Source organism: Eucyclogobius newberryi, unplaced genomic scaffold, assembly GCF_026437365.1.
Source record: "Eucyclogobius newberryi isolate DKJ021-1_F unplaced genomic scaffold, fEucNew1.0.hap1 SCAF_1, whole genome shotgun sequence".
Classification (NCBI taxonomy): domain Eukaryota; kingdom Metazoa; phylum Chordata; class Actinopteri; order Gobiiformes; family Gobiidae; genus Eucyclogobius; species Eucyclogobius newberryi.
This window is the reverse complement of record NW_027315723.1, coordinates 4,349,589-4,362,546: the sequence shown is the minus strand read 5'-3', so window position 1 is coordinate 4,362,546 and position 12,958 is coordinate 4,349,589. Positions and strand designations below refer to the sequence as shown.

General features: G+C 45.5%; 1 protein-coding gene across 1 annotated transcript; it reads right to left on the bottom strand.

The window, feature by feature from the left end:
* Nucleotides 1-1,488: 1,488 nt before the first annotated feature.
* Nucleotides 1,489-12,628, bottom strand: adamts1 (ADAM metallopeptidase with thrombospondin type 1 motif, 1). Its single transcript, XM_072442154.1, has 9 exons — nt 11,731-12,628; nt 9,997-10,337; nt 9,776-9,908; nt 9,024-9,279; nt 8,726-8,927; nt 8,070-8,256; nt 6,220-6,398; nt 4,462-4,637; nt 1,489-3,733 (listed from the first exon to the last, which is right to left on the bottom strand). The coding sequence occupies exons 1-9, from the start codon at nt 12,380-12,382 to the stop codon at nt 3,001-3,003; spliced, it is 2,859 nt and encodes a 952-aa protein (XP_072298255.1). The 5' UTR covers nt 12,383-12,628; the 3' UTR covers nt 1,489-3,000.
* Between the last annotated feature and the right edge of the window lie 330 nt (nt 12,629-12,958).

Below are 12,958 nucleotides of genomic sequence, written 5' to 3'. Positions count from 1 at the left end.
TTATTTACAAGCACAGTGCGTCATCTGAATAATTCCATGAACATTTTAAGTTAAAGTCATACTTCGGAACATTTTCCATGGAGAAAGTATGTTTTGTGATAGAATATTATAGTCAAAGGAACAACCTCTCCATGGAACGAGTCAGGTTTGTGGAGCTGCGCGTCTGCTCACAGTGAGAACAACAGCTTTATACATTTTTAGTGCAATAAAAAAACGCAGACTTAAGTCCTGTCTGAGGGACAAACTGACTGTGTAACAGTTTTCTCACTTGAATTAAAGTGTTTCTCTTTCAACTGTGAGTAATTCAACAAGTGACAAAACTTTGACGATAGTATAGTAATGATTTGAACAATTATATTTCTCGCATCGCTCCATCAGACGTGAGTTAATTTTTTGAAAATGGTGTCTCTCGTTTGAAAATACAAGATTACATTTTCTGGCTGTATGAAGGAGGTTCTGCAGGTTTCTCCTCCTGCTGCTGTCAGAATGAACAAAGAACACCAACTACTGCTGCTCGGACCATCAGCACAGGAGCTCCACAGGGCTGTGTACTTTCTCCCCTGCTCTTCTCCCTGTACACAAACTGCTGCACCTCCAGCCACAACTCAAAAAAGAAATGTACAAGTTTGCGGACGACACCACCCTCATCGCCATGACGACACCACCCTCATCGCCATGGCGACACCACCCTCATCAGGCTCATCTCAGAAGGGGATGAGTCTGTCTACAGGAGGTGGAGCGGCTGGTGTCCTGGTGCAGCGGTAACAACCTGGAGTTCAAACGCCCAGAAGACAGTGGAGATGATCGTGGACCCCCCCCTCACCATCACACACTCCACCATGGACTCCTTCCGCTTTCTTTCCGCCATCACTCAGGACTTCAAGTGAGACCTCACCATCAGCTCCATCATCAAGAAGGTCCAGCAGAGGATGTACTTCCTGCAGCAGCTGAGAAAAGTAAAGCTGCCAACGCAGATGATGGTGCAGTTCTACACGGCCATCATTGAGTCCATCCTCTCCTCCTCCATCACCTCCTCCATCACCTCCTCCATCACCTCCTCCATCACCGTGTGGTACGCTGGAGCCACAGCCAGGGACAAACAGAGACTACAGTGCATTGTGCCTCTGTTGAGAAGGTGATCGGCTGCAGACTTCCATCTCTGCAGGACCTGTACGTCTCCAGAGCTCTGGGACAAACAGGTCGGATCACAGCCGACCCTTTTTCACCTTGGAGATGGACGCCCGGTCACGCCCACGCCCACACCCGGTCACACCCACGTGCGGTCACGCCCATGCCGGGTCACACCCACCCGGTCACGCCCACACCGGGTCACACCCACGCGCGGTCACGCACTCATTTGCTTGTCTGTTCTAATTGTTTTTTGTAAAATATCTAACAATAAAAGAAACATTATTCCCCGATTGTGAGAATCTCATCTTAGAAGTATTTGTGTGTAAAAGAAAAGTCGAAATGAAGATTGAGACATCATTTTCAGAAGACAAATTGTTTTATTCATGACTCTAGAACCATATATATTTAACACAGTATAAATACTTTCTATAATAACAATAACTCTACTTCCTTCTGTAACAAATAACCAATAAAATAATATTTAAAAAGCCACATGATTATGGAGAATTTGTACAAAAATAAATAACGTCTGGATATTCTGTACAAAAACGACCTTCTCGGAAGGCAGGACAGACTTCCTTATGAAGTAGTAGCAGACACAGTCCCCTGGTCCCTCACGAACACACGTCCATCTTTGGTCTGTAACGCCGTAAAGGCCGAACAACGAGGAAACCATACGCTAAAGCAACGACATGTTTTTACCAAATGACACGCTTTGGTTTATGTGTTTATGTCTTATGTATTTTCAACATTTAGGTAGAACGGCTAAATGTAAGAAAGTACATTTTTGTATTGAACATTGAAAGTATTATTTTAAACTACAATTAGTTTATGAAGGTGAATTATTTTTAATTTGGGTCATTTGTATTTATGGTAGTGCACTAAATGTAATGTATATGTGGATACAAAGCTTAAAGTCATTTGTTTGAACAAATACAGTAAACTTACAATAATCTGAATTTAAATATTCTAATTCATTACGGTCCAATAAAACCCCAATGTGAATGTGCAATGCCATTTAATACAAAACATAAGTTGTACCTATTGTGTTTGTCTGTTTTAATATATTAAACGATACGTGTGCAGATTTGCATTATATACAAGTTATATTTGATAAAAACATGGATTAAAACAACTTGAATGTGCCACTTGAAATCTGAAGTGCTACAAATATTGTTAAATAACGGCATACACTGACTATTATATCTATAGAGTCCATACCTGATGGGGTAATTATTCCATTTCTCTCAATATAATCTATAAAACATGCCCCTTTATGCACCTGTCCAGCCCAGCTTGGACAAAATTCAACAAATATTTCAACAAATTCTCACTCATTTTGATTCCGTTCACTCATACAAGCTCAACATTGGCACGGCGAAGCAGCAAGCTGGAAAAAACAAAGAAAAATGTTCTTTTTAAAAATCTTAAATGTGCCTTTGCGATGCTACTGGCATCTAACGCTGCAATGCCACTTTCAACACACGAAACATGTTAAAATGCTCCTGAAAAACATCTTGGGAAATCTTATGGATGTAAACAAAATCCACTTTTACATTTGGACAAAAGGCAGTGGACGAGACTCGGTAGAAAGTCTGTTTGGAGATTAGAGTCGGTAACTACGGTGGCTTAAAAGGCTCAAAATAAAGTAGGAAATATCTTTAAACGCAAATTTGAAATAGTTTCTTGGATACGATTTTGGAAGTTTAATCAAATATATTCATTTGTTTTTGGAATAACGTTGACCAACCAGGAGTCAAACGTTCCTATTTGTTTTTAGACCTTTTTTAGTCCTTTTTCATTCTATTGTCGGATATTTCCCACTTTGCTCGTCAGTTTGCCCCCTCCAGGCCACCGTACTTGAGTCGTCTAACACGGCCCCTGGCTGCACAGCTCCAGCAGCGGTCTCGGCCTGTCTTTGGAATCGCAGCTCTCGTTGCTCATGGCGCGCCCGTCGTGTCCCATGCACCGGAGCTGTCTCTTCCTGAACCCTCGCCCGCACGTTTTGGAGCAGGCGGACCACTCCCCGAGCAGCCACGTGGGACAGGGCGAGGACGCGCACGCCCGGACCCCGAGCGGACGCAGCTCCTCCGGACAGTCTTTGGAATCCCTGCCCTGCACGTCCAGACACACCACCTCCCTCTGCTGACCGCCGCCGCCGCCGCACGTTCTGGAACACGCGCCCCACTCCCTCAGCGTCCACTCCGCTCCGCCCACTTCCCGAATGGCGTTTATCGACTGTCTGCGGTTGATGGCGTTGCCGCCGTTAGCCGCGTTGCTAGGTCTTGGTGCGAAATAGCTGTACTTGACTCTGGGTCTCGGCGATTCCCCGACGGACAGGACTTGAATGGTCAGAGGTTCGGGCAGAGGGGCGAAGCTTCTCAGTCGTTCTAAGACGGCCGAGGAGCCGCTGTAGCGCAGCAGAGCGCCTCTCAGCGTGATGTCCGACTCCAGCGTCATGAGCTTGTACTCGCCGTTGAGGAGGTAGGAGCCGTCGGACTTCTTGACGGCGAGGTAACTGCTGTCGGTGCCGGGAGAGCGCTGTTTGACGTCCACGTGAGTCGCGCCGGCCGGGATGGTCACCACATCCTGGTACCCGGGTCTGCACAAGAAATGTACAGAAATAATGGATTACTCAAGGTGAAAACGTACAAAAAAAGACATTTGTGTAATGTAACTACTGTTTTTATATGAAGTATTTCATTAAAATCAAGGACATGTTACAGTTTTTAAAATTTTTGATTTTCAGAAAGTTAACTAAACATTATTTTTGTATTGTGTAGTTACTTTTGGATTATTTCAGTCTGTCATGGTGGTTGTTGTTATTGTTCTTAGCAGTTGACAAATTGTAAGCAGAATCATTTAGAAAACTAATTCTTGGTCTCTTCCCTCTCAGAATCAGGTGCAGTCTCCTCTCACATGTTCTAGTACTGTACGATACAACTACTTCTACTACTACTACTACTACTGTACGATACAACTACTTCTACTACTACTACTACTACTACTACTGTACGATACAACTACTTCTACTACTACTACTACTACTACTACTGTACGATACAACTACTTCTACTACTGTACAATACAACTACTACTACTACTACTACTACTACTACTACTACTACTACTACTACTACTACTACTACTACTACTACTACTGTACAATACTACAACTACTACTACTACTACTACTACTACTACTACTACTACTGTACAATACAACTACTACTACTACTACTACTACTACTACTACTACTACTACTACTACTACTACTACTGTACGATACTGAGGATCTGAAGTCTTGTATATATGTATATGTTCTTTACCTGGCCCGCTCCAGAGCTCCGGAGACCTTCTTACAGGTGGAACCATCGCCTCCACACACCCCACATTTGTCAAAGCGTTTCGTGGACCCGATCACTCGATCACAACCGGCTTTTACACACTGTCCCTGAACGCACACCGAGGTGGAGTCTGGGCTGCAGGGAGTACCGTCCGCCACCTGCAGGGGGAGACAGAGAGAGAGACAGAGAGAGGGGTGGTATTAGCTGGAATCCATAATTATGTCAAAAGTTAACGTTATACAAATGTTCTACAATATAAGTTATTGGGAGATAAGCGAGATATTCTAGCCAAATATGACAGAAGTAATAGTAGTAGTACGTGATTGTAGCAGGAGCGTAGTAGCTATAATAGTAGTAGTAATAGTAGTAGTACGTGATTATAGCAGGAGCGTAGTAGCTATAATAGTAGTAGTAATAGTAGTAGTACGTGATTGCAGCAGGAGCGTAGTAGCTATAATAGTAGTAGTAATAGTAGTAGTACGTGATTATAGCAGGAGAGTAGAAGCTATAACAGTAGTAGTAATAGTAGTAGTACGTGATTGCAGCAGGAGCGTAGTAGCTATAGTAGTGGTAGTAATAGTAGTAGTACGTGATTGCAGCAGGAGCGTAGTAGTTATAACAGTAGTAGTAATAGTAGTAGTACGTGATTGTAGCAGGAGAGTAGTAGTTATAACAGTAGTAGTAATAGTAGTAGTACGTGATTGCAGCAGGAGCGTAGTAGTTATAACAGTAGTAGTAATAGTAGTAGTACGTGATTGTAGCAGGAGAGTAGTAGTTATAACAGTAGTAGTAATAGTAGTAGTACGTGATTGCAGCAGGAGCGTAGTAGTTATAACAGTAGTAGTAATAGTAGTAGTACGTGATTGTAGCAGGAGAGTAGTAGTTATAACAGTAGTAGTAATAGTAGTAGTACGTGATTGCAGCAGGAGCGTAGTAGTTATAACAGTAGTAGTAATAGTAGTAGTACGTGATTGTAGCAGGAGAGTAGTAGTTATAACAGTAGTAGTAATAGTAGTAGTACGTGATTGCAGCAGGAGCGTAGTAGTTATAACAGTAGTAGTAATAGTAGTAGTAGCAGCTACAGTAGCGGCTGAAGGAAGGAAATGGGAAGTAATTAAAAAGAAACATTAGAAGTAGAAAGTGAGAATTCCAGTGCTGACTAATCACACTCTTTATCACTGTCCAATCACAAACTGTGAACAGGTTTTTTAGATTCACACGTTAAAGTATTTCAGTTTGTGGCATAAATGCGTTAAACAACAAGGAGCTGTGCGTTAAACACCTCATTGTTTAATTATTACCTACATTATTTTTGTTACATCAAACTAACTAGTGATGCCATTATGTCGTAATCTTTTTGGAACTCATCAAAAATAAATATAAAACGCTATAAATCTTTCCCAACATGTCTGAATTCACCCTCAGGCCGGTCATGGACTTGTTTCATTACCGGTTCATTAAAAGTCCCATAACATGCAAAATTGACTTTTCAGAGCTTTTAACCTTCTTACATTGCTATTGAGTGTTTTTTGATTGATTCCCGCAGTGTTTAGCTATATTACAGACTATCTCCTTTCCTCGAATCTCTAAACTGACGGGCGGTGGGGCAAGACCGCGTCATAAGGGCAAGCACGCGTCGCACAACCCTTATTATTATCAATTATACACTTAGGATAGACTACGAAACGTGAAAAAAAGCATGTTATGGCACCTTTAAACACGTGCAAAGTGCTTCCTCACCTTTGACTTGAGGACAAAGAAGTATCCCGTCCCCTTGGCGCGGCACACCAGCTTGCAGCGGTCTTTGGGTGACACCCCGGCGTACTTGGGCACCCACTCCACGCCTTCACCCGAGCCCAGCGACACCTGCGCCGACATGTCGTTGTGCACCAGGCACTGCTCCTCCCGAAACGACAGACCTGGAGTTATAAACATGGCAAACGTCAAATCCACGGGAACTTTTGTGAATCAGGTAAAGCGATCGCTGTAGTGGTTTTATCAGTAAGTGTTGTGATCATTTTGGGATTAGTAGTGGAGGAGTAAGATAAGATATTCCTTTATTGTCCACACATGGGGAAATTTCATTGTTGCAACGCAGTAGATACAGAGGAAAAGGACAGAAAACTTATAGGAAGTTTAAAAACACTCTTGATAGAAGAACTCTTATGAACAAAACTCTTATAAACAAAAACTATAGACAAAACCTCATTTCTTAATATGGAATGGAGGGGAAAAATAAAGATAAAATAAAATAATAATTAAAAAAACTGAATACAAAAAAACTGAATAAAAATAAAGAAAATATTAATAATAATAATAAAAAACTGAATAAAAATAAAGAAAATAAATAAATAATAATTTTAAAAAGCTGAATAAAATAAAATAAAAAAAACTGAATTAGAGTAAAATCAGTTGTTTAAGTGATATAAGATAAGATAAGGTAAGATATTCCTTTATTGTCCCACATGGGGAAATTTCATTGGTGCAACGCAGGTAGATACAGAGGTAGATACAGAAGAACAGATCACTTATAGGAAGTCTGAAAAACACTTTCAGTAGAAGATCTCCTATAGATAAATAAAAACTCCCATAGACAAATAAATAAATACCATTGCATGTGATCCCGACAGTAATTGCAAATGAATATGTGTCACGACAGCACATAGATTGCACATAAATTTCACAGTAATTGCACATGAATTCCAACAGTAATTGCACATATGACAGAATTGCACATCAGTATTAGGTTAGATCAGTATTGCGCCGGGATAACGTGACGATCTCCGGGTAAGACGACTGTTCTCCGCAGTTTCATCAGTTCCTCCATATAATGTCCTCTTTGAGAACTAAAAGTCCTTATTCTGTGTAAAAGCTGCTAATTCCATACTTTAGACCTCCACAAACTCTTTCTTTTCACAAATACTCTCAGGTTTTAAATGTGACCTGTGAATCTCCAGGTTCAGAAAGTGGATGAATGACGTTCTCCGCTGTTATGGACTGAACTCTTGTCTGAGCTGTTGGAGATCAAGAGACCGCGATCGATGTGTCAAATGTCTCAGCAAACTGACATGGACTTCAAACAGAGGGCGATCTACCGGCGCCATGGCAACAGAGCCAAACAGAACGTCCACATGAGCGAGTCTGCTTGTTTTTCTCATATTGGTCCTAAAAGTCCTGAAATGTGTCTTTTTGAAACGTTTTCTCCACTTTTGTTTCTTCTGCTATTGTTGACAACTTTATCTCATGTTTTAATCGCATTAACATAACTTATACATGTACATTAAATTAGTGCTGTCGCGATACTAGTAAAGTCAAATTTGGTCCTGTTCAGACTGTCAACCCTAAATAAAAAAGAGGTAGAAACTGCGTATATAATATATATATATATATATATATATATATATATATATATATATATTTTATGACAATCAAACCAACTGGATTCATTGATAGTGAGTAGAAGTGGCAGTAGTTGCAGTAGTCGTAGTAACCGTACTGTATTTGAATCCCTGTCTCTGGACGCAGGTGTTGCAGTACAATAGCAGTAAAAGTAGTAGTAAAAGTAGTAGTAGTACGTGAATACTCCGTACCGTTGGTCTCGGGACAGGCCTCTGTGCTGCAGGAGCGATACTGGACTCTCTTTCCTTCACAGAATCGCCCTCCGTTTTTGGGCAGCGGCGAGTCACAGCCCCTGAAGGAGTACTGGACCCCGCCCCCACAGGTGCGAGAGCAGTCCCCCCAGGGGCCCCACACGCCCCAGCCCCCGTTCACAGGGATCTGCGGAGAGACAGACGGGTTAGAGAACGACAAGAGAGAGGAAAGAACGCTAGAGAACTACAAGAGAGAGGGGAAAGAACGCTAGAGAACTACAAGAGAGAGGGGAAAGAACGCTAGAGAACTACAAGAGAGAGGGGAAAGAAGGTTAGAACTACAAGAGAGAGAGGAAAGAAGGTTAGAACTACAAGAGAGAGAGGAAAGAACGCTAGAGAACTACAAGAGAGAGGGAGAAAGAGAGAGAGAGAGAGAGAGAGAGAGAGAGAGAAGAAGGTAAAAGAACTACAAGAGAGGACAAGAAGGTTTGGAGTGACTATAACATAGTGCAGTAGTAGGCTGGTAGTAGCAGCAGTGGTCGCAGTAGTAGTTTTTGGAGTAGTAGTTTTTGGAGTAGTAGTTTTTGGAGTAGTAGTTTTTGGAGTAGTAGTTTTTGGAGTAGTAGTTTTTAGAGTAGTAGTTTTTGCAGTAGTACCTGGTGTTTGGCGGCCTGGCTCTTGCTCAGACACTGGCCCGACAAACAGAAGCTGTCGTGTCCACAGGACGTCCCGTCGGCCCAGGGGAAGTTCTTGGTCTGACACACGAGGAGCCCGTTGGTGGTGATGACCGTGCACCATAACGCCGAGCACGTGCTGCTCAGGTCGGGACAGTGCTGAGAGTCGTCTCCAAAAGTCAACCTGGAGGACACAAATATGTGAGTCCACTGCTATTTTAAAAGCGGTTCTTTAGGTCATAATACTGGGGGCTAATGTCTGCTAGCACGCTACATTTACCTGCATTGGTGGTCTGCGTTGTAGACCGTCCCGGGCAGCGCCTGCGGCAGGACCTGGGGCTTCTGCGGCTTGTCCAGGAGGCACTGTCCGTGTCCGTTGTCCAAGAAGGTGGTGACCATGAGGGCGGAGCAGGGCGACCACGGCTGCGTCTGGTCCAGGTTGGAGAGGGTGGAGGCCATCATGTGGGACCCCCAGTGAGGGCCGTTCACTCCGGAGCACAGCTGAGCGTCGTCGTGGGGCATGTTGAAGACGTGACCTGAAGAGATGGTTTAAAGTAGGAATTAGCAGTAGTAGTAGAAGAAGTAGTAGTAGTAGTAGTAGTAGTAGAAGTCGTTGTAGTATCAATTTAGACATTCAACATGTGGCAGCTGAACATAGTAATTGTGCTTTTTATTTCTAATTGAAGTAGTAGGTGTTGTAGTATTAGGAGCGGCCTTCTTTGGTCAACCATACAACGTAGTAATAACGGCGTGTGATATCTGTAATAGCAGTAGTTGTAGTACTAGTAGTAGTAGTAGTAGTAGTAGTAGTAGTAGTAGTAGAAGTCGTTGTAGTATCAATTTAGACGTTGTTGTAGTATTAGGAGCGGTCTTCTTCCATTCAAAGGAGTAATAACAGCGTGTGATATCTGTAGTAGTAGTAGTAGTAGTAGTAGTAGCAGTAGCAGTAGCAGTAGCAGTAGCAGTAGCAGTAGCAGTAGCAGTAGCAGTAGCAGTAGTAGTAGCAGTAGCAGTAGTAGTAGTACTTCTTACCCAGTTCGTGAGCCACAGTGAACGCCGCCTGCAGCCCGTCGTCCTCTATGATGGAGCAACTCCGGTCGGGGTCACACACGGTGCCCACGTCCGCCATCCCCAGAGTGTCACAGGAATGGGCCCCGCACAGGTCCTAAAGGCGGGAAACCAGGTCAAACTACGGCTCCCCAAAGGTCAGAACGCTCACACTTTGATCTGACCGTTAGACTTTAGACGTTTACCGTTCTGGTGAACAGCACGGCCGTGTCGTAGTGCTCCGGGTGCGTGTCCCGGGGCGGGTTGTGTTGCCGTTGCCACTGGCAGAAGTTCCTCAGTGTGAGCGCGGCGTTGGGCGACACTTGGGGCCCCTTCTCCTCCTCGTACACCACCAGCAGCTTGACCACGGCCAGGGCGATGGAGTTGTGCACGCTGTGGTGGCGGTAGAGGCGCGACGCGACGGCCATGATGGTCAGCAGGTACGACTTGAGCCCGGCGCCGTGGAACTGCGCCATGGAGTGGTCGGCGACGAGCATGATCTCCAGGTAACGCGGCGTGGAGACGAAACGCTTGGACCGGTGGTGTGCTGGGGGGAGAAATGCGAGGGACATGTGTCAAACTGCAAATATTCACCTCACGGGGACGAGTCAGGACGCAGCAAGATCACAGTATCACAGTATCACAGTATCACAGTATCACAGTATCACAGTATCACAGTATCACAGTACGCACATATCACAGTATCACCAGGTTATTCAGGATTATTGAGAGATCCTCATTCCTTATCAATAAGGGAAGTGAATGTGACATAAACGTATGGATAAAGCACTTTCTGACGTAAATAATCACGAGTAACGATCGTGTATTTTAAGAAAACGGTCAAAAAGCAGCAAAAAGTTCCAAAAATATGAATACTTTGAATTTGAGACATTTTCAGGCACGTTTCAGCACGTTTCAGATCAGAGTACAAACATATGATCTGCTACTGGGAAGATTTGTTTGTGCTGCAGGAAACCTTTGGACTCAGAGAGAATCTCGCTCAAAACCAGCGTCATAACTTCACATTCCTAAAACAAAACACTGGGTTAAAAACCCTTTCTTCACTTGTGCCGGTGCAGTCTGTACCAGGACTTAAGCCTGGTCCTCTCAGCTCTACCGCTCTGTGGCTAGCTCCAATCTCTCCTCCCTCTCCTCCTCCCTCCCTCTCCTCCCTTCCTTCCTCCCTCTCCTCCTCCCTCTCTCCCTCTCCTCCTCCCTTCCTTCCTCCCTCTCTCCCTCCCTCTCCTCCCTTCCTTCCTCCCTCTCCTCCTCCCTCTCTCCCTTCCTTCCTCCCTCTCCTCCTCCCTTCCTTCCTCCCTCTCTCCAGCCACTGAAGACTCCTCCTCTTTAGTGTAAAAACTGTCAAATTCTTCACTCGACTTGTGCAGAGTCAGCACATTGGCAATAGCTGTAGTCGGCAGTTTTTGAGAGGTTTTTTTTGACGTTTTAGTTGCGTTTATACTTCTATAAGTCAATAAAGCAGTAGAAGAGCAGATATATTCAGTTATAAGGGTTTGACGCATAATGACATTTTCTGTAATGGTAAAAGTAGAAATTCTTAGGTCAAGTTATGGTCCACAAAAGTTCAAAGGAAGTGTTAATATACGTTTTAGGTAAAAGCACATGGTCTTTTCTAATCAGTAGTTTTCATATAAATATTTGATATGATATTTAATGCTCCAGTAGAAATCCTATGCAATCACAAAACTGTCTATCATCAATATTTTCACCTTTTAATCATTATTAATTGGAGAAGAGCTGGTCCCTCCTGAGGAACTGATCTTTAAACATGTCCTTGATGATAAAAATCACAATTTGCTCATTATTATGTTATAATTTAAGCGCAAAATTCTATGGTTTCCATTTTTTGAGCTGCTTTAAAATGTCAACTTAAAGAAAATGGTAAATAAAACCACATGTCACGTGTCGCGCGCGCTCACCTGTCCGCTCCGCATCAGCCGCGTCCCGGGGCCCCGGCTCCCGCTCCAGGTTCGTGGGCACGCGGGCCTCGTCCTCGTTGACCCCGCACTTGGAGCCGCCCTCCTCGGCCGCGCCGGATGCCCTCCCGCGGCTCCTGCGCCTCACCACGTGCACGTCGTCGTCCCGCGCGCTCTCGTAGTCGCTCTCGTTCCGCGGCGAGATGAAATACTCGCGTCCCGCGTGGCGGAAGCCGCCGCGGAGCCCGTGGCACAGGTCGAGCGCGGCGGCGGAGCGCGCGTCCCCGTTCACGTTGCCCGAGTAGAAGCACGGCCCGGTGCGGCTCGGCTCCGGCGCGGGCTGCGCGTCCGCGGCACCGACGACGCGGAAGACGAAGCCCGGCGCGAGGAACGTGTGGTCCGGTTCCAGCGTCAGGACGAGCCGCAGTCCAAAGACGTCGAGCCGGTACACGCGCGTCTCCTCCCGCGTCTCCTCCCGCGTCTCCTCCCGCGTATCCTCCCGCGCCTCCTCCCGCGTCTCCTCCCGCGTCTCCTCCGCGGGCGGCGGGTCGAGCCGGACCGGCCTCACCGCGTCGCGCTCCCAGTCGTCGCTCCGCTGCGCCGCCGCCGCCGTGACGCACAAAGTCGCAGAGAAAACGATGCGTAAAAGCCACATTATTATAATAATAATAATAATATCTCTAAATCAATGTCAAAAGTCAAATATCCTTGTGACGGCCGCTTCACAATGATCCAGAACAATCCTCTTCAGGATGATCCAGTCCAGTGCGGGTTATAGACAGGTGCATGAAACGTGAAATCATTTATTCAAAAAAAGTTTTAAATCCAAGTTTCTCTCTCTGTCTCTTCCTGAAGTCGGGACTCGGGATGAAGCGTCCGCTCGCGTCTTTCCCGTGGGGTCTTGTTGCGTTGCGTTCAGGTCTGGCTCGCGCGCGGGGCTTTATATGCGTCTCCTCCGGGGCCCCCCAGACCTCCCCCTTTCCCCCTCCGGGGCCGCTTTGATCCGGCCTCGGACGCAAGCGGCCGAGCTGGAGCCGCGCCACCGACAGCTATCACCGCGAGAGCCGCGCGGGAGGAGCCGAGGAGCCGCGCGGGAGGAGCCGAGGAGCCGCGCGGGAGGAGCCGCGCGGCTCCTCCCGCGCGGCTCCTCCCGCGCGGGAGGAGCCGCGCGCCTTACGCAGACATTTCAAGCCGCTGCATCATCACCAAAGCCCGGGACAAACAGTTCACT

Coding starts and splice junctions, on each gene's coding strand:
- adamts1 (XM_072442154.1), bottom strand. CDS start 12,382: ATGTGGCTTTTACGCATCGTTTTCTCTGCGACTTTGTGCGTCACGGCG. Junction 9,280..9,775: donor CACTGTGGCTCACGAACTGG/GTAAGAAGTACT, acceptor CCATCTCTTCAG/GTCACGTCTTCAACATGCCC. Junction 6,399..8,069: donor GGCCTGTCCCGAGACCAACG/GTACGGAGTATT, acceptor TTATAACTCCAG/GTCTGTCGTTTCGGGAGGAG.